The sequence below is a fragment of the Pantherophis guttatus genome, chromosome 10 (assembly GCF_059756535.1).
Source record: "Pantherophis guttatus breed Tessera chromosome 10, ASM5975653v1, whole genome shotgun sequence".
Taxonomy (NCBI): Eukaryota; Metazoa; Chordata; class Lepidosauria; order Squamata; family Colubridae; genus Pantherophis; species Pantherophis guttatus.
In genome coordinates, this window is record NC_142072.1 from 28,004,593 (window position 1) to 28,025,707 (window position 21,115).

The 21,115-nt window shown below is 46.0% G+C and overlaps 1 protein-coding gene across 9 annotated transcripts in view; it reads right to left on the reverse strand.

The window, feature by feature from the left end:
* Window positions 1-21,115, reverse strand: part of LOC117663256 (microtubule-actin cross-linking factor 1) — a 323,136-nt gene that overhangs the window by 259,815 nt on the left and 42,206 nt on the right. Inside the window, exon 1 of one of the 9 annotated variants that reach the window (XM_060691386.2) lies at window positions 7,665-7,902. The exons of the other annotated variants lie outside the window; for them this stretch is intronic. Coding sequence (XP_060547369.2) covers window positions 7,665-7,716 — 52 coding nt within the window. The 5' untranslated portion in view covers window positions 7,717-7,902. Of the gene's footprint in view, window positions 1-7,664; window positions 7,903-21,115 lie in introns of those variants that run through there. 9 annotated transcript variants of the gene reach the window in all.

A 21,115-nucleotide genomic window follows, 5' to 3' on the forward strand; every position in this document is an offset into this window, starting at 1 on the left:
AGCCATCTGGTTCTGCTGTAAGACACGCCTCCGGAGGCTGTTTTTGGTGAGGGAATGGGGGAGAGCGAGGTCCAAGGTGGGTGGGGCAACTGGGGGCTTAACGCGGTTTGAGGAAAGCGGAAGAGTTTTGCCACCTGCCTCCAAACTGCTTTCCAGACGCTTCTGGTCTTCACTGCCTGCAGGACCTGTTTAGCTAGAGAGAATTGTGTGGCATTTTTAAAAGCCAGCACATAAGAAATAGCCACACATTAGTCTAAGCCACAGTACTGTTTGTTTGGATTCAGCTTCACAGGTGGCGTGAAGGCAGCCACAGCCATTTGTCAAGAACAGTTTACGAGTTAACACAGTAGGTGAAGTAAACTATGTTAGCTTATCCAGCAAGCCATAGCTTAACTCAATGCAAATATCCAGCCACAGCCTCTTTTTGGGGGCCACCCAACCTTGGCACCTTGGGGCATGGGAACCAATTCCCAGAATTCTCTGATATGGCCACACTGGCTGGGGGATTCTGGGAGTTGAAATTTACTTGCCTGGAAGTTGCCACAGCTGGGAATTAGGTCTCCCGCATCTGAGAACTCAAAGGCGGGTGGGGTGGAGCTGCTATTGCACAATTGCTGCACCTTCTTCCAGGGTGGATTTGATTTAAATCGAGTTGATTTAAATCATGATTTAAATCATGATTTAAATCACTAGTAAAAAGGCTTGATTTAAATCAACTCGATTTAAATCATAATTTTTAAAGAGCAACTGTCATCTCTGCTACTCCTTTGCCCCACTGTTGACTCACCGATAGTCCCAGTGTTGCAGAATATACAGCCTCATTCTACATAACTAAGCTCCATTTCATGCTGAATAAACTAAATTATTTATGTATCTTAAATAGAAAACTATCTTACGATAGCTTTTTACCCCAAAAGTTTTTTATTAAAATAAATTCGATAAAAATTAAAAAAAATCTGATTTAAATCAAAAAAATCCGATTTAAATCAAAAAAATCTGATTTTTTTGATTTTTTTAAAAAAATCATTGATTTTTATCCACCCTGCCTTCTTCACCAATGGGAGGGAGGTGGCACTTCTGCCACTGATTTGCTTAGCATAAAACAGTCAAGAAAGAATTGCATCTAGAAAGTAGGGAGCTGATGCCCGAGAAGGGCTGCTGCTGCTTCCTGTTATCCCAAACCAGCCACCCCCTCCCCCTTGATGGCCCTATTGTTGCCCTTCTCATGGTCACTTGAACCTCTGAGTTTTCCAGCACTCCCTGGGTTCATTCCTGACCAAGGATGACTTCTGAGCATCACCTGGGAAACCATCTGGCAAGAGGCAGATTTCCCTGCTCCTCAAGTCATGCAGAGAGAGGGGAGCCTTTATATCTGCATTAATAATTGTGCAGGTAATCCTGGGAGCTAATTGACCTGATCACTACCAACCTGCCTTCATTGTGGACCTGTATACTGCACGAGTCAAAAAGAGGACTGTGGGAGGTTGAACAACTAGCCTCATGGTACAACCAGAACAGTCTGGAAGTGAACACACTCAAAACCGTAGAAATGGTGAACTTTAGGAGAAACCCTCCCATACTACCACCTTTTACAATACTAGACAACACTATCAACAGTAGAGACCTTCAAATTTCTAGGTTCTACCACATCTCAAGACCTAAAATGGACACCTAACATCAAAAATGTCATCAAAAAAGCACAACAAAGAATGTTCTTTCTGCGCCAACTCAGAAAGCTCAAACTGCCCAAGGAGCTGCTGATGCAGTTCTACAGAGGAATTATTGAGTCTGTCATCTGCACCTCTATAACTGTCTGGTTTGGTTCTGCAACCCAGCAAGACGGACAAAGAGTTCAGAGGATAATTAGAACTGCAAAAAAAAAAAAAAACAATTACTACCAACCTCCTTCCACTGAGGACCATGTATACTGCACAAGTCAAAAATAGGGCTGTGAAAATATTTACAGACCCCTCACATCCTGGACATAAACTGTTTCAACTCCTACCCTTAAAATGACTCTATAGAGAACTGCATACCAGAACAACTAGACACAAGAACAGTTTTTTCCCGGACACCATCACTCTGCTTAACAACTAATTCCCTCAACACTATCAAACTAGTTATTAAGTCTGCATTACTATTAATCTTCTCATCATTCCTATCACCCATCTCCTCCCACTTATGACTGTATGACTGTAACCTTGTTGCTGTATCCTTATTGCTTATTTGTTTCCTATGACTATCATTAACTGTTGTACCTTATGATTCTTGACAAATGTATCTTTTCTTTTATGTACACCAAGAGCTTATGCACCAAGACAAATTCCTTGTGTGTCCAGTCACACTTGGCCAATAAAAAATTCTATTCCATTCCATTCCATTCCATTCCATTCTATTGTCTTTCTAAAAAGAAAAACTTTGGAAATGGGTCCCTCTGTTTTTGTAAGTAACAACAGTGCAGTAGACAATCTTCCCCAACTTCTGTTGCTGTCCAGCTAAGTTGAACTAAAACTTGCCTGGGACCCAAATTGGTCTCTCTCGGGTGCTTCAGCCTCTTCTGGATCATGCTTGTGATGATGTAAAACTCCCAGGGGTTCCCAAGCTAATTCTTTTGAATTAATGGACCAAAATAGTGGACTAGCGAAATGATGTGGACATAGTATACTTCTCGGTATGATAGAAAAATGTGGGATAGACAGCATCACCAACAGATGGATACAAGCTGGCTGAACAACTACAGTACACCCAGTGTGTAGTCCTCAATGGAACTACATCTACATGGAAGGAAAGAAGCAGTGGGATACCACAAGATTCTGTCTTAGGCCCAGTACTCTTCAACATATTCATCAATGATTTAGATGAGGGGATAGAAGGAGAACTCATCAAATTTGCAGATGACAGCAAGCTGAGGGAAATACGTTCTTGAAAGACTTGAACTATCCAACAAAACGCAATTCAGTGGCAAAAAAGGTTTTACATTTAGTCAAGAAAAACCAAATGCACAGGTATAGAATATGTGGTATGTGAGTCAATAGCAGTAACTGTGAGAGGAATCTAGGAGTCCTAGTGGACAATCATTTAAGTATGAGCCAGCAGTGTGCTGCCTGAGAGCAAGACAAAATGTAATGGAAGGAAACTTATCAAAGAAAGATCCAACCTAGAAGTAAGAAGAAATTTCCTGTCAGTGAGAATAATGAACTGGTGGAATAGAAGTTGCCTTCAAAAGTGGTGGGTGCTCCACCCCTGGAGGTTTTTAAGAAGAGACCGGACAGCCATTTATCCAGAATGATATTGGACTCCTGCTTGGGCAGGAGGTTGGACTAGAAGCCCCCCCCCACCAGGTTCCTTTCCAAGTCTGTTATTCTGCATTTATTCTGCATCCAAGGCAATCACGGCTTGGGTTGGTGTGGTGTATGACTAGCCTGGGCTTTGACCAAAACTGGATCTAAAATATCAGATCACAGCCTTTGACTAACATTACGAGGGACAACATATAGTCATTTGCAGAATGTCCATTTCCTTGCCACTGAATAACCACCACTAGTCTTGAAGCAGCTTGGATTAAGGGCTGGGCCTGTTCAGACAGGATTCCAGTTTGAACTCACGAGCCTCCGTTCTGCCCAAGCTTACTTCTTCTTCGCTCTAATTCAGATGGAAAACCGTCTGTGCTTCATCCAGCAAGGCCTTGCAAATGAGCCTGCAGAGTCCATTATTACATGATTTATACCTCACCTTGTTCTCTGGCAAGAACGTGAGGCGAGTTACAAAAAGTAAAAAACCCCAACAATATAAGAACATGGACAGCTAACCTTAAAATTGACAATAACTTTGGCACTGGAAATCATCTAACATTAAAAAGCCTGGCGAAAGAGATCCATTTATTGATTTCCCAGCTATGGAAAACTGAGAATGAAATGCATTTCCTGCAGGGAAGGGATACTGTGGTCTGGAAGCAGCACAGGAGGGGGCCCTCTGCTCCAATCTGCCAGAGAGGCAGGCAGGCCTTGGTCAGTAGGAGGGAGGGCTTCTCTTGCAACTCTCAACAGTCAGGTGGGATTCAGAACAGGACCCCAGGCCTTGCACCACCCTGCCTTCAAACAAATTTGCACCACCTACCAACCCAGCTGCTGCCCTTTGCATTAGGGGTGGGTGTCTTTGGGACACTTTTCTCTCTTGTAGAACACACTATAGCGGAGACAGCATGTCATTCCGACATACCTCCTTTTTCAGCAAAAAATGCAATCTTATTCAAAACAGATTGAACTGCAGCCTTTCGCTCATACGTCTTCCTCTCTGTCCATTTTAATTTCAGCTTATTCTGTCTCATCCAATCCAATGCTGAATTTAGGTGGTCTTCACTGCTTCCCTTGAGTTGGACGTTCCAGCTTCCAAGAAGAGTCTTTCCTTAGAGAGCAAAGGATGGAGGCATCCCTGCCTGTTGCAGCCCAATGACAACAGAATGAATGGAGGGAGAAGAAGTCTCACAAAAGAGCCACAAAGATAGATATCAACCAGTGTCCCAGAAATATCCAGCTTCCTCCTAGAAATTTACTCACTCTGACAAAGGCCCCTTCACATTCCTTAACTCCCTGCCCTTGGGGTTCTCCCCACAATTCATTTGAAGTTCATGATTCCAGAGCAGAATGCCCCAAACACCTCTAAAGACCCCACCACTAGGAATCCAGAAGGCCTTAAGCCTTGGAAAGCACCAAGGAGGATTTTAAGAGGGCAGGGGCAGAAATGGAAGGCAACTCCCATAGGGCCAAGTTAAGGGGGAAAAACCCACCACCCTCAGAAACAGCTTTGATCTGTTCAGGAAACAGTATCAGAGAGGACAGAAGAGAAGACAGAGTTAGCATTTTTAATTTCTTAAAGGCACCAATGCTGAAATAAAATATTCAGCTGTCTGGCAGTCCCTGGTCCTAATCCTGACCCATGGCTACAATGGTGGGGGGGAGTTTGTCCAAGAATGCCTGCCCTTAATTCCACACAGTTGCTTGGCTCCCTCAGCTGCAGGCAAGGCAGGCTGAGATCGGAGGCTCCGGACACCAGCTGTAGACAGCACAGGCAGACAGAAAGCTCTTTGACAGACTGAGGCCCAATCCAAGCTCTTCCTTTTAACGACAGCATTTCACCTTGATATAGAGTCTAAGTAACCAACAGATAAAAATCCATCGTAAGAAATGAAAACACGTGACCTCTTTTCTGGAATGAAGTCAAGCAATCGGTAAACCCAGCACAACAGATAGGAAGAAATGAAAGAGGAAGTTGGACAAGTAAATGACAGCTCTTGGCATGGTGCTAAATTAACTTAAGTTCACCTTTGCTACCCAGAACCTTGCAATCAGCTGATAAACACTAAAAAAAATCTTGACATTCAGAGTTTAATTTCAACTGGATCAGGGGTGGGTTCTAAAATTTTTTACTATCGGTTCTGTGGGTGTCGCTTATTTTGTGGGCGTGGCTTGGTGGGGGGTAATGTGACTGGGTGGGCATGGCCATTTTTTTATTTTTTTTTACTTTTAAAAGCATTTTTTATACAACCTTAAGAGATTGCAGAAAAAAATGCTCTTAGAAGCCTCTGACGATCAGGCAACTCAGCTGGGATCGTCAGAGGCTTTTAAAGGCATTTTTTTTCCTACAACCTCTTCGGCCGAAGAGATTGTAGAAAAAATGCTTTTAAAAGTAAAAAAAAAAAAAAAGCCTCTGATGAGGTGGGCGGGGTAAGCGAGTGGTGACCAGGCTGAGGACCGGTTCAGGGGTGTGGCCAGCCAATGTTAGTACCGGTTCTCCAAACTACTATAAATTTTTACTACCGGTTCTTGCAAACCGGTACGAACCGGAAGCAACCCACCACTGAACTGGATCCTATTTGATTCAGGTCAGATCAGTTCTGAAGTATGTAAAGGACCATATGAAGGAAAGAGTCCACTTGGAACGCACACACAAACAATTCCCTGGCATTCAGGACTTGGGCTGTGAAGTTTGAAAAATTTAGCAAAATAAATAGCATGTGCTTCAAACTCTGGTGCTTAGAAATCAGAATGATTATCAATAAGTCCAAAAATTGGAGGGGGGAGCAGGGGGATGTCCAGCAGCAAATTCATTTAAAAAACAAAACTTTAACCTGCATTGGCCCATTCCAGAAAAAGCCCGGCTGACCACCCCTGAGAGAGAGGGGGGCCCCGACTCTTTTGGGGAAGGACATGCAGAGGCGGGACAGGCACGTCATCCCGTGAGCTTTATCTGCAATGAGGCTGTTTTAGGTTCTGTGCCAAGTGGCAACCTTCCACGCACCAGCTTAGCCTTCTTCCAATGAAGCTGGCATGGGCAGCAGGACTCTTACATGGACCTCTGCCCAACATGGAAGACCGAAGGACAGCAGGCTGGGACTCTTGAGGAAGCGACGCTTGGTCTCTGGTCACCAACCATGATCATGTGGCGTGGTGTTTTTTCAACGATCACAGTCTAAATAGACGGGCTGCTTGCCAACCACCTGAATTTTGACGATGCGACTGTGGGGAACTTTGCAATGGCTGCAGGTGTGAGTACCGGTTGTAAGTCACTTTTTTCAGTGCCGCTGTAATTTTGAATGGTTACTAACTAAATGAATTATTGTAAGTCGAAGGCTAGCGGTAGCCACACTTCTGCTCACAAAGCACCTCCTTGGCTAAAGCAGGGGCTCCAATCACAACTGCACTTAATTTGAGCCCAGCTTCATCAACCTCTTTGGGACACGGAAAGGCCAGCACCCAGCCGAGCGATTCCCCAGTGGGCACATCACCCATACCAAAATTGGCAGTTTGGGCGGGGCAGAACTCCCCACCTGCTGCAAGGGGCTGGGGAGAACTTGATCCAAGGCCTCTTGGCATATTTCTTCCCATTCCTGATCTTTGGGGGAAGGTAGTGGAAAAAATGGGGCTGGGAGCTGAATGGTTTCTAGAGCAGAAGGCAGGATCTCAGTCTGTCATGATTTGGATGCAGACGGATCAGGTTTAATCGAAGCACCTGCTCCTTGCCATCTAGACTGCTTCGTCCCTCCCCAGGGGCTTTACAAGCCCCTCCCAAAATGGACAAGGGCTGCACACAGCAGGGCCTCTTTTGTTCTCCAGACTTCTCCCAGCTCTCTGCTGGGGCTCACTAAAGAGCAGCCCTTTTCAGAGCCCCTTTTCAGGCAGAAAGCAGGAAATTCTTCCTTGAAGCATTTTCCTCTCCTGAGGCAAGGAGTCCCCTAGGCCCTGAGTTCAAACTCTGGCTCCTGCCCACCTGCCCACCAAGATGGGGTGGGATGATGGACAGGGGACACCGTCTGAAAGGTTTTTGCGGGACTGGTTCTTTCATGCCAAACCAGGGTTGCCAGAACAGGGCAAAGGGACACTGCTCCTGGCCTGGAAAGCTGAGGATCTGAGGCTGCTGGGACCCCTCTTCTCTCCCAACCCAGCTGCCTTTCCAGGGAAGAGCAGGGGAGACCTCCCTCCCAATCTCGCCACTGGTCCACAAGTGAGTGGAACGTGTGGACAGCCACCTACCAACCAAGCTTCCCAATGGACTGATGAGCACCCACCCTCCCTCCTGGGGGGCAGCAGCAGGTGCTCTCACCCCCAAGGTGCCATTCCAAGGTGCGCCCCTTGCCGCTCTCCACACACCAGGCAGGGCTGGCCTACCTTTCAGGTTGTTGAGCCCATCCAGGAACTTCCGATACTTCTCGGTATTCATCTGTTGCTTTCAGCTGGAGGGAGCTGCCACCGTGGCCCAAAGGGTTGAGGAGCCTGCAGCCACCGTCTCCGGCCACTGCCTGTCCGGCTCTGAATCCCAGGCACCTAGTCGGATTGCCCTTTGCTCCCTCTCTCCCTGCAGAGCCTCCCTCCTGGCGCTGGCCGGCCCTCTGCTTCCTTATTTGATGAAATGGGGCTTAAAGGCCTCATTGGTCACCAGCCAACCCTGCCCCCACACCCCTCCCTCTTCCCCAGGCAAACCAGCAGAGCAGCATAGGGTGGCCCCATCTGTGAGCCAGCCGGAGGTGTTGGGTTCCTCCATGCCTCCCCCCCCCCACACACACAAACCAAGTCACACACAAAAAGGCACCAAATTCTCACCAGCCTTTCTTTGGGTGTCAAGGAGAATGGAGAGAAAGGCAATGAGGGGAAGCCAAGCTTTAAACCAGCGTCCACCCAAGGAATTCCTCAAAAGCACCAGGAAGGAACAGGGTAATAGCAAGCAGGAGGAGCAGATATGCCACGAAAGAAAGGAGTATCTCCCTATAGTCTTTGGTGAGAAAGAAGCTTTTAAGTCACAGAGTAACCATGTGTGATATTTATAACAGGAAGCTGTCTAGATGTGTTAGACTACAATTCTTATTATCCTCAGCCTTTGCAGTAACTGAAAATGTTTTCCCCAGATCCCTAGATGAGGGGGAGGGGGAGTTTTCCTCATTTCCACTTCTGCCCACACCCCAAATCCTTCCTCTCATTTGGTGCTTCTACTAAACCTCCTTCCAAATTTACTGTCTCCTTCCTACTCTCTCAGAGCAAGGGGTGCATTTTTTCTGCATCCCTCTCCCAAGAAACACATTTGCAGGCTGCCTTTCCACCCTTTAAGAGTTATCAGGTACCTGAAAGGAAATATTCACCAAGCACTTAATGCTTAAAAAGTAAACCTTTTTTCATTTATCCAAATCTTGAAGTGCTCTGGACACAGCACTCAGGGAGACATGCGGCCAACAAAGAAATGAAACAGGCACTTTCCATGATGTGCAAAACATGGAAAGGAAAACTACATCAATAACTACAGATTAATTGTAGTTAAAGCCATTAAATGGGCAGAACCACCACAAACAACAGTCTTATGTGGTTTGTGTGACGTTGGCTTAATGTGATGCATAAACTAGATATTGTGACTTGTAAACATGTTCATCCAAACCATCATGGCTTGTTCAGCAAATCATGATAAAATAAATCATGTGTTAGCCAATTTGTGAATACCACTATTGTAAGTTAAAGTGTGTTATCCCTGTGAGATAGTCTAGACAAGAAGCATATTGTATCTCCTCATTGTAAGGTTACATCAATAGAATGTTGCAAGGCTGAAAATATCCCCCCCCCTTTCCTTTTACTCTCCAGAAAACCAGAGAGGGTCCCTTCTGAAAGGCTTCCCTCCTTCTGCGGGCTGAGCCATCTTTTACACACCAGCCTGCAGCTCTCCCTCCTGCTTGCTGAGCTCATCCCCACAGACCATGACGAAGTGGGACACAGCAATCCTGGCCAATGGGAGGAATCTAGAAACATCTCCCCCCAAGTCAACCCATCTGGTGCAGTATTATAAACAGCAACGGGGTCTACACACTGCAGAGCCTCACTGGCAGGTTCCCACAACCTTGCTGAGCAAACTACAATGGCAGCCTGCTGAAACAAAAGGAAGCAAAGCCCACCAGGGATTCAATCAGCAATCAAACTTTATCTACACCCGGGGCCAAAGGCTGGCAATTGAGGATTTTTTGCACAAGCGCTGTTTCAACTCCAAGCTCTCAAAAGCAATTGGAAAACAATCTGTGATCGTCTTTATCCTGCCAACTTCAAAATGCCAACAATAAGAAGCAAAATGTCCAAATTGCCACAGGTCTTACAGCAATGAAAATCTCTCCCCCCACAATAAAAAAAGGGAAATGAAGAGCCATTTGCCAATATCCTCACCCCATCTGCAGCCACCTTTCACATTACATTCCCTTCTCTGGTCATTTAACAATACAGCAGTTCCTAGAAAGGGGAGCTGAAAAAGAGCCAAGCCCCCTTTCCCCTTGCAAGTCCAGAAGCCCAACAAGCTGGAGGAAGGACAGATGAGGCAGGGGTGTCCATAACAGACCAGCCACAAGTTGCAGAAAGCCACAGTTCAATACTGCTTCCACAAGACTGCAGCTGAATCATAAATAAATCAGCTTTTACCTGAGATCTGGGTGGCCCAAAGCTAGTTTCAAACCGACACTGAATCCTTATGTGGACCCACCCATCCCCTTAGCTAGCACCTGAAGGCAAGACAAGAAACAATGGAGGAAAACTAACTAGGGAGAGAAGCAACCAAGAACTAAGGAGAAATTTCCTGACAGTGAGAAAAATTAACCAGTGGAACAGCTTCCCTCCAGAAGTTGTGGGTACTCCACCACTGGAGGCTTTTAAGAGGCTGGACAGCCATTGGTCCGGAATAGGTCTCCTCCTTGAGCAGGGGGTTAGACTAGAAGACCTCCAAGATTCCTTCCAACTCTCTTATTCTGTTTTAAAATAATTTGATGTTACAATGTTTAACCTCAAAGACTTTGGAGGAAAGTCAAAGTTCTGCCATCCCTGGCATTGGTGGGAAAAAAATGTTGCTACCAAATTTGAAATTTCAGAATTGTTCGGCCTCCCAGGAGGAGCTTTCCATAAACCTGGCCAGGATCCTTGAGGGAACTACATGCCCCCCCACCATTTCTCCCCTCCTCTTCCGCTCACCCTCCCCTTCTCCCATTCCTTCCGCATCACTACCCTTCACAGGAGGAATCACGGCCTCTCTGCACTATGAATCACCAGTGGTGGACTGGGGTCTCTCTCCGGACAGAGGGGCGCCCATTTCACTTTGAACTAAAATGGCCTTGAGCTGCTTTGCCAGGCGGCAGCAGCCTCCAAAATCCCAGCTTTCAAGGGCATTTCTGGCGGAAGCTTTGCCACAAAACACCACAGAGCTAACACAATGTCTTTATGCACCAAAATCAGCAGCATTCCCTCCGCCTCATTTCTCCCTAAGAAATTCCCTCTCTGCCAATGGAAGAGTGCAGAACTTCACCCAGCCTCCCAACTGCAGTTGGAGGGATCTCAGCAACACCCAGGCGTCCCCTTACCCTAACCCTAACCCTTACCCTTACCCCAGCCCCAGCCCCAACGCCTACCCTTACCCTAACCCTAACCCTAACCCTAACCCCAAACCCTAACCCTAACCCTAACCCCTATCCCTACCCCTACCCTAACCCTAACCCTAACCCCAACCCCTACCCCTACCCTTACCCTAACCCTAACCCTAACCCCAAACCCTAACCCTAACCCTAACCCCTATCCCTACCCCTACCCCTACCCTAACCCTAACCCTAACCCTAACCCTAACCCTAACCCCTATCCCTACCCCTACCCCTACCCTTACCCTAACCCTAACCCTAACCCTAACCCCAAACCCTAACCCTAACCCTAACCCCTATCCCTACCCCTACCCCTACCCTAACCCTAACCCTAACCCTAACCCTAACCCCTATCCCTACCCCTACCCCTACCCTTACCCTAACCCTAACCCTAACCCTAACCCTAACCCCAACCCCAACCCCTATCCCTACCCCTACCCTAACCCTAACCCTAACCCTAACCTAACCCTTACCCTAACCCTAACCCTAACCCTAACCCCTACCCCAACCCTAACCTAACCCTAACCCTAACTCTTACCCCAACCCCAACCCCAACCCCTATCCCTACCCCTACCCCTACCCTTACCCTAACCCTAACCCTAACCTAACCCTTACCCTAACCCTAACCCCTACCCCAACCCCTACCCTTACCCTAACCTAACCCTAACCCTAACTCTTACCCCAACCCCAACCCCTACCCCTACCCTAACCCTAACCCTAACCCTAATCCTAACCTAACCCTTACCCTAATCCTAACCCTAACCCTAACCCTTACCCTAACCCCTACCCCAACCCCAACCCCTACCCTTACCCCTACCCTAACCCTAATCCTAACCTAACCCTTACCCTAACCCCTACCCCAACCCCAACCCTTACCCTAACCCAACCCTAACCCTTACTTTTACCCTAAGCTTAAGCCTAAACCTAAGCCTAACCCCTACCCCTACCCCAACCCTTACCCTTACCCTTATCCTTACCCTTACCCTAACCCTTACCCTAATCCAAACACTAACCCGGACCACCTCATCCTTATTCCAGTCAATTCACCACAGCACAGCAGGTGCTGAAGACTGAAATTGGGGCTTTCAGGACAAACCTCATCAGACCACAGAAAAAATCCATCAGGCCACCAAAGGACGATTCTCTGATGCACAGAATCTCAATCCTGTTTAGGCATTTCCCATCAGACTTAGCAGAACCTTCTGCTGTACAGCCACCTCCCCAACCTCTGGGCCTTCAGATGTCCATGGACACCAGCTCCCAGAACCCCTTAGCCAGCGTGGCAATCATCAAGAAGCCTGGGAACCAACTTTGCACATTTAGCGAGCACATAGAAAAGACTCTTGTACAGAAACAGCAGGATGAAGTCTTCAAGCTGTGCTAGGCAAGTTATTCCACATATGATTAGAGACATGCTTTATTACTGTATGTACATAAAACTGCATTTGCCGTTTTAAATTATGTTTGCCACTCTAACTGAAAGCACGGGGGGGGGCTACAAAATGAAAATGGGAATGATTGGTGAGTAGAAAAACCTCTCGTGAACTTCTCAGTTTCCCTCTGTGATTACACAAGACTTTCATTAACTCTAATGAACCAAGTAGCTATCCTACACACTGTGCTAAGCTAATAATGCAATTTGTTCAGTTTCTCAGTTACGGCAGGACCCTCAACCTCTTTGAACAATGAAGAGACAGGGAATTTTGTGAGCAAGTTAAAAGGAGTGTCCGAAAATTAGCCCCAGGGATAACTAATACACTCAGCGGCTACCAAGGTGATACAAGGAAGTGAGGGAGGCCGGGAGGCCAAAAAGGAGGCCTCTCAGGGCCCACTGCCTCGTATGGGCTTCCTTGCTCAAGAATAAAGGTTCCACCTGTTACAGAAGCCCACTGTGTTTGTAAACCACTATTATTGTTTACTTAACACGTGTGAATCCAGCTAAGTCCTGGGCTGTATCCACAGAGGAATAGTATCAGGATCAAGGGAACTGATGATACTGCTCTGCTGGCATTGTATAAATAAGGCCTCGCTTGGAATTCTGCATCCGGTTCTGGTCACCAATACAGAAAAGATGCTGAGGCTGGAGAAAGAGGGCAGAAGAACAACAGGGGCGATCGGGGGTCTGGAGGTTAACACGTACGATGAGCAGCGAAGGAAACTGGGTATGTTTAGCCTAATGAAGGGAAGCCTCACATGCCAGCAGTCTTCCAGTACTTGAAGAGCTGTCACAGGGAAGAGGGTGGCGATTTGTCCCCCAAAGCACCAGAGCGCAGGACCAGGAGCAACGGGCTGAATCTCATTAAAGGGAGATCCAACCTGGAAACGAGGAGGAATTCCCTGACTATGAGAACTGCTAAGCATGGAACCGTTTGCCCCCCTCAGAGTTGTGGGTGCTCCATCACTGGAGGTTTTCAAGAAAAGATTTGTCTTGAGATGATAGGAGGACTTCTGCCTTCTGCAGGTCCCTTCCAGCCCTATGATTCTATGAAGTGCAATTTATTTATTAAACAAGTGATGCAGGGGTGAAATGTAAAATTTGTTACTACCGGTTCTGTGGGCGTGGCTTGATGTGTGTGGGGGGTAATGTGACTGGGTGGGCATGGCCAACTATTTTTTTTTTTAACTTTTCAAAGCATTTTTTCTAATGCTTTGAAAAGCCTCTGCCGATCAGGCAACTCAGCTGGGATCGTCAGAGACTTTTCAAAGCATTTTTTTACCACCTCTTCGGCCAAGAGGTTGCAGAAAAAAATGCTTTTAAAAGCCTCTGACAATCCCAGCTGAGCCACGCGATCATCAGAGGCTTTTTTTTTTTACTTTTAAAAGCATTTTTTCATCGGAAGAGGTTGTAGAAAAAATGCTTTTAAAAGTAAAAAAAAAAAAAAAGGCCTCTGATGATCATGCGGCTCAGCTGGGCATGGCGCGCAGGGATTTTTGCTACCGGTTCTCCGAACCACCCGCCGCCATCGCTACCGGATCAGGTGATCCTGTCCAAACTGGGAGCATTTCACCCCTGAAGTGATGACTATGATTTGTGAACAAGCCACTGAATTTAATCCAAACACCTCAACTGTAGAAAGATGCGTGTCCCAAAACAACTAACAGCAGAACCAAGCAAGGAAAGCTACGCGCCAACACCCTCCCCGAGGTGAAATACCAACTTCTATCAGTCTTTCCTAAGCAAAGGCCCTGAAGAGACGTTGGCACTGCAACTCCAAGCCTCACCTGAAGGGCACTAACAAAGAAGGGCGTGGGCTGTAGAGCCCCTACCTTTAGCATTTCCAATCAGAAGCCCCCCACTCCTAAAAACAGACATTCGATCCCAGGTCAAAGTCCAAACCAACACTGACTTCAAAAAAACAATAACCAAATCCTCAACCAAGACTGTATCTGCCTGAGCCAGAATCCTATCCAAACCCCAGTTCACCCAGGAATGTTCCTAGCTGGGAACGAAACCTATTCATCCCCTCTCTTCCCTCTCTATATACTGTAATTATCTCTAACACAGAAAAGGTTGGGAACCTGCCTTGTTTTGCATCCAACCTAGTTCTGAAGTGCAAAATCTGAGTTCTCCATCTTGTGAAAACATGCTCTGGTAGAAAGCCAAGCTCTGAATGATATTTTGATATTTCATTAGCCGCTTTGGATTGTGTTCTTTTGAACTTCAAAGCAGGATAAAAAATATTACAAATCCAATCACGCCCTGCTCATCATTCCAAACAAGCGCCTGTAAGGCTATGCAAAGAGCAGGACTGCCTTTCCCCAAAGAGCCAGAAACAACTCGCACCCACAGGACAACGGTGCACACAATAAACGGAGGCGTTGCACGTGAAAACAATCCTCCCCTTGGAAGAGACAGGAGTGGCAACCAGACCAGATTAACAAGACCACCTTCCAAGCTCTTGTCTTTTCAAGGGGCCCGCAGAGGCAGCCAGGCGCACCCTCTAGGCACCCAATCAGTTGTCTTCACTGCCAGAGCAACCCTGGATGCCAGTTGCTGCTTCTTGTCTGAACAGCAGCTGTTTGCCCAGGAATTCAAGCATCCCCGTCCTTCTCTAGTGCATGAAGCTTGCTGGGCTGAAAGGCAGGTGTGGAACACAAGCCTGCCTCACAGCAGGCCCTGCTTCCTGTTACCAGGACTGCGCTTGCGAGAGTGAAGGCACTGCAGCCAAAGGTTGCTCACCAAGAAGCCGCATGGGAAGGAGAAGCTCCACCTGGCCCCAGTGGTGGACCTTGGGAAGGAGGTCCTGAAAAGAGTTTGCTGGCACGCCAGGCAGAACCCCCTGGGCTACTAGACCAGAGGACACCCTGGCCTCATTCATCCCCACTGTTCCAGCAGGAGCATCAACAAGGGGACAGCAAGACAGAAAAAAACAGGTTTTATCATGGCATGAGGGACAGGCCTTCTTTTCCCACCGACCCTTGCTTTGCAAAGCTTGAACATAAGCCCATGTGCTTGCTGTGTATCTCTCCTTTTACGCTCATATTTGGTAGGAAAGATGAGAATTGCCTGAAAAATGGGGAAAAAATAGAGTAAACGACTAACAGAAAAGGGCAGCCTGCTGGGTATCATACAAGAACTTCCAATTCTTTCCCCTTGGACATAGCTCGATGGAAGGAACTTGAACATGGGTAGAGTCCGGCAGATGACCATGGTTGTGGAGACAGGGAGTAGCTTCCAGCCATCCTGCCCACCAATGACAGCCTTCCTGTCCGGCACCCCTGGAGGCTTTCTCCGAACCCTCCTGCCACAGCCAACCATTGGAATGGCACCAGCAGGGAGATTAAAGCATCCCTCTGCAGTGTGAATTCTTTTTCACCCAAGGGGATAGGCCTGACCTCCTATGCAAGTGGCCGGACCAAAGGAACAGCTGACTCCATGCTTGATGGAGCTGCCTGGGGAAAAGGAAGTTCATGAGATGTTTGGCTCTCAAGGACAGGCTTGGTCTTTGCCCAAGATGAAGAGGATGAATGGGGCAGAACCTAAACAAATGCATTTGTTTCAGCTCCTTCTCATTTGCCTAAAACAGAAAGTAATTCTGCGTCCAGCCATAGTTCTTTAGCAAGCTTTATTAAGAAAGAAAAGAGGTTGCAAGAATTTTCCTGTTCCCATCAGCAACCAATATATCACAAAATATATCAGAGAAAGAGACTTCCCCATTTTCTTTTTGCCATCTGCTGAGGAGATGCTGGGTTTTGGCAATGATGATATCAGGTGACTCATTAACTTGGGAGAATGTCTTCTTTAACTGAGCCTTGGACAGAAGGGGGGGGGAGGGAAGGTCCTCAACCCAGAATTCAGGAGCAGAAGTGGAATTAATACAACCTACTCTTTCCATCAGAGCCATGTTGCATCAAATACATTTAATTATAACTACGGACACAATTTATATTTTGCCCTTATTTTATATATTTATTTATAGCATTTATATGCTGCCCATCTTGCCATCAGGTTTCACCTTCCCCACCGTAAGCTGGGAACAGCACTGCCAAAGGATAACACATACTCGGCTCACTTAGAAAGTGCAATGGAAACAGTACAAGGGAGGGAGGGAGCAGATGCCTCTCCGGAACGGACCATGCAGAGAGATCCAAAGCAGTCTGTTGTCTCCCTTCAAAGCAAGGCCATCATGATCTCACAGAACAAGAAAGCTGGGAGGAATCCCCCTTGCCCAGAGCCCAGGTGAAAGAGGAGAGCAGATGGTTGACTGAAGCACCACAGCTTAATCAGTGACCCCCAACCACAGCCATCCAGCAGCATCCTTGGCTCATCTTACTTGGGGACCATCAATTATTTGAAGATTCTGCACTCCTCTCCCTGGCCGATAAAAAGTAATCTGAAACTTTCCAGCACCTCTTTGTCTTGCTTCCCTCGCTGACAATGTCTGTAGGAGAAGGAAAGTAGGTCAGGGCTGTTGGGAGAAATCAGAAGTTGCTTGCTGCACTCGAATTTCCAGCAGGTTGTAAGAAAGGCAGAATGTTCTGATGGGCAAGCAGAAACTGGCTGGGCAGCAAAGCCCTTCTTCCCAGAACTGGAGAGCAGGAAAAATGAAAGCGACCAAAGCACCACAAAATCAGTGGGATTTTGCTGTGCGGTCCTTTGAATTTGGCTTGTGGGCTTCAACGGAGCCTGTAGGATGGGAGGTATAATCAAGGAGAACCACAGCATTCTTTTTCTCCTTGGGAGGCATGTTGCTCACCCTTTAACAGCACCTTCCAAAAAGAGCAGTTTGGAAATGCAGATAAAGAAGCACTCTTCTCTGCACCTGATATCTAACCAAGGTTTGCCTTAAGAGGTGAGCCTTTGGGTCAAAGTCTAATTTCCTCTGGCTGGGAGATGTTTTTGTGCAACAGTAGCTTCAGTAGTAATTGCAACTGGATTAAAATAACAAAAATGTTATAACACTGCAACTGTAGTTACCACTATCCTGCTTTGAGCTTCAAAGAGGCCTCCCTACCTGCTTCTCTGCCTAAACGATAGAGAAATGCACATACAGCTGAAGCACAACAGTCCCACGTTTGGGAAAACAATGCCAACTTTTACTGCATAAGATGGAAACATAATATACCTATCCAGAATGCCCTTATGGAATGGCCCTCTGCACAGGCTCAGAAAATTATTCCCAGGGCTGAGCTCTGGACTTCGGAACCCAACCTTGCCAGGAGGGTTTTGAAAAAAACCCAGCTATCCTTTGTGAAATTGCCAAGGATTGGGGACCCACCTTTTGGTCAGCAAACATCTTATGCTGGGGGAGGAAGCAAGGAAACTCCACATGGCTAGTGGTCAAGCCAGCTGGATGTTATGGAAATCACAATCCAGCACATCTGGAAGGGATGAGGCTAGAGAAGACTATCTCAGCAGGATCTCCAAAATACACCAAACCTTTCCTTCCTTGCGTTCAGCACAGTCTTTGCTCAAGACTCTTCTGCTCCAATTAACAACAACTGAGTACTGTAAGAGTAACCCAGGCAACCTCTGAAAATCTACAACCCCTCCCGCCCCCAGGTGTTTCGAGAGAACAGTGTTTCCCAATGTGGTGCCCTCCAGAGGTGCCAGGACTGCCACTTCCCAGAATTCTGGCAGTTAACATTTCCCAACACCACTGGAGGGCACCATGTTGGGGAACTTTAGAGAAAAGAGATTGCTGTGGGCTGGCTGACATTGGTTGTTGCCAAGCCTGCTTTGCATTGTTGGTTTCCCCGCTAAAGAAACTGCACAGGGGTGTGGTGGCAATGAAATTAGGAAGAGCCTACCTTGTGAATGGGGAGGGAAGATTTCTAAGTGATAAGCACATAAAGAAATAAAATGAAAAACTCAAACCATAAGTTACCTTGTTAAAAGCAAACATAATTTAAAAGAGCAAGCAAAGCAAAGTCAGCAAAAGTAAATTTAAGACCAAGAGGGTTTAGCCTACTTTGCAGATAGAAGAGTGACATAACTGAAATTGTAGGCATAAAAGAAACAAGATTTTGATCAGTTGGCAAAGCAAAATCCTTTTGAAGAGAACCCTCTGAGTTACACAATGCATCTTCAGTGGCTGGGAACTCAAAAGGGCTGTAGAACCTCCTGTAGATGATGAAAAAAACCCAGGCCTTCTGGCAACCCAGAAAGCCCCTTAAAGACAAAGGCTACGTTAAACCTTCAGACATTCCCTAGGAGTCTCCATTCAAGGTAAATATATCCCCATAACAAAAGCACTTAGCATAAAAGAAAGGGATTTCTTAAAGTCAAAGGTGACTTAAAATGAGAGCTAAACACGCCCAGCTGCCCACAAAGTCAAGTCAGGCCTTGAACCTCCTTGCAGGGACCCTTCTGGTGCAACTGCTTCACAGCCCTGCGGGAGAAGAAAGCACCACCTGCCACATATCTGTATATACTGACACACGTATGGATATTTTAGAGGAAATATGAGAGCAATTCGCTCTTGTGATTAAAGGCACCAGGCTAGCAGCCAGGGAGACTGTGAGTTCTAGTCCCGCCTTAGGCACAAAAACCAGCCGGGTGACCTTGGGTTGGTCCCTCAGCCCCAGGAAGGAGGAAGCAAGGACAAACCCCTTTCAGAAATGTTGCCAAGAAAACTGCAGGAACTGGTCCAGGCAGTCACCAGGACTCAATTAGGACTCAAAAATCACAAAAAGACAGACAGACAGACGTATTCTCATGTAGCTCTGAGTGATGTATAAATATGGGGAACCATGGCCAGCACGATACAAATCATAATATGAAGTTATAAACTTCAGCAAATTCTGTCTGCACTATTAAAAGTCTACTGTCATTTAGAAGTCCTATAAAATTAAAACACAGACCATACACAGAGAGAAGCCCAAAAGTTGAAGGGGGTAGAAATTCACGTACCAAACTGTAGTCTGTAATGTTGTAAGACAGCCAACAACATGGGTGACTCTATAAATTCAGTAATAGATAAAGTTGAAGCAAACTGCTTAGAGGAAGCTAAAGCTTAGACAAGAGTCACCGGAGAAGACCCAGATGCTTGGAAACTTCAAAGTAAATTAAGAAGACAAAAGAACTAGATATTATAGTATCACTGATGGCATCAGCCTCGTTTTACAAGGATTCAGGTAGTTATGGATGCCGTTTCTGCAAAACAGTCTTCATCAGGTCACAAAGTACCAGAAGTGATTAAACAATAACTGGACTAGGGGAATAAGATGGACATATTAAAAGTTCTTGGCAATGCAACAGATGATTCTGTGTGCCATGATCAGATTGTGTATGGCTCTTAGAACAGTATTCTAGCAATTTCCATGGCTCCACAAGGGACTTTTTGGAAGGACACAATGCCTCAGTTAAGTCTTGAGCAGAGCCAGGCCTGTGGCTCCTACAGATTTCAATATGGGAGCAGCACTACCAGCAGCTCTTCACACTCCTGTTTCATGACAACTCACAAATTCCACCTACTTTTTGAAGGCCCCATCAAGTTGACAAAGTGGGAGGACAACACAAGAGGACAGGCACCTAGCCTGAGCCGGCACTCACGGCTGAACTCTCACCCTTGTCAGTAAGGGTGCCTATAGCCCAGAAACTGCTTGTCAATCGGCAAACTAGGATTTGCGTTGTAATCTACTGTTAGATTTTTAAAGGAAAGGAAAAGAGGAGAGGGGAGGAAAAAGGGGAAAGGGAAAGGAGGGGAAAGGGGGAAGGGGCAGAAATGTAATATAATGAAATGATTTCTGATTTTCTTTTACAAGAGTAAATTAAACTCTTACTTTATGGCTAAATTTAATTTTTTTTTCTATCATCTACTATTTTTTCTAATCATCAAACCCGTATCAAAGTTCCACTATTTTTCTTTTCCAACTTCTTATCCACCCCAAAAGAAACTCCTCTGACTTCAGTTGTGTATTAATTTTTTAAAATCTTCTGAATTAATGTATGTATTTTGATCCAATTCTTTTTAACCTATTTTTTACATGTTCACCAAACGTGATTTAAAAAGTCCCCTCTTGTTCATATTTCTAGCATAAATTTGAAGTACCTTTATATGTTTTAGGCAATTTTTCCTGTGAGAAATATCAACAATACGTCATTTTATAAAAATTATCTTTAAGATTGTAACAGAATATAATTCAGTCCTTTCATCCATATATTCTCCATTTGTTCTATTTGTATGTTACAACCAAAGGTTTTAGCCCATTCTGCTGAAAATTTCAATAAGCATTTTAACTTTAACGACATGTCATTCATTATTTGCTAATAAAATGGTTTCAGATTCAGTCTTAGAGTGATCAGAATCAAAAATCTTTTTCTCTCCTTCAAATCTTCTTAGTAATTGTACACAGGAAACCATAGGTACAAATAGCCTTCCAATATCAAATCATGCCTTGATTTCATTTTGGAATCTCCCTGGGGAACTCTGAATGTCACCATAAATTAGTCACCTCTGCTTAGTTGTCCCTTCCCTTCTCTAACTTGCTTCTTGAACCACCAAGACATTTGCAGACACAGCTGGGGTTCCCTTCTATTCCACGCAAAGCAAGATCTAGTGTTCTGCTATAACAAAGCTACCGGTTGAGGCTCCCTTGATTCAGTTTCCCAAAATTGCTCAAGTGCCAAAATGCGGCCCTTCAACTGCCAGAAGTGCCAGGCTGACTGGTTCCGCGTGTCTGCCCAGTGTCAGAAACCTGATTGAACCATTCTTTGTGCTATTAGCTCTTTGAGGGGTGGGGGAGAACCCCAGG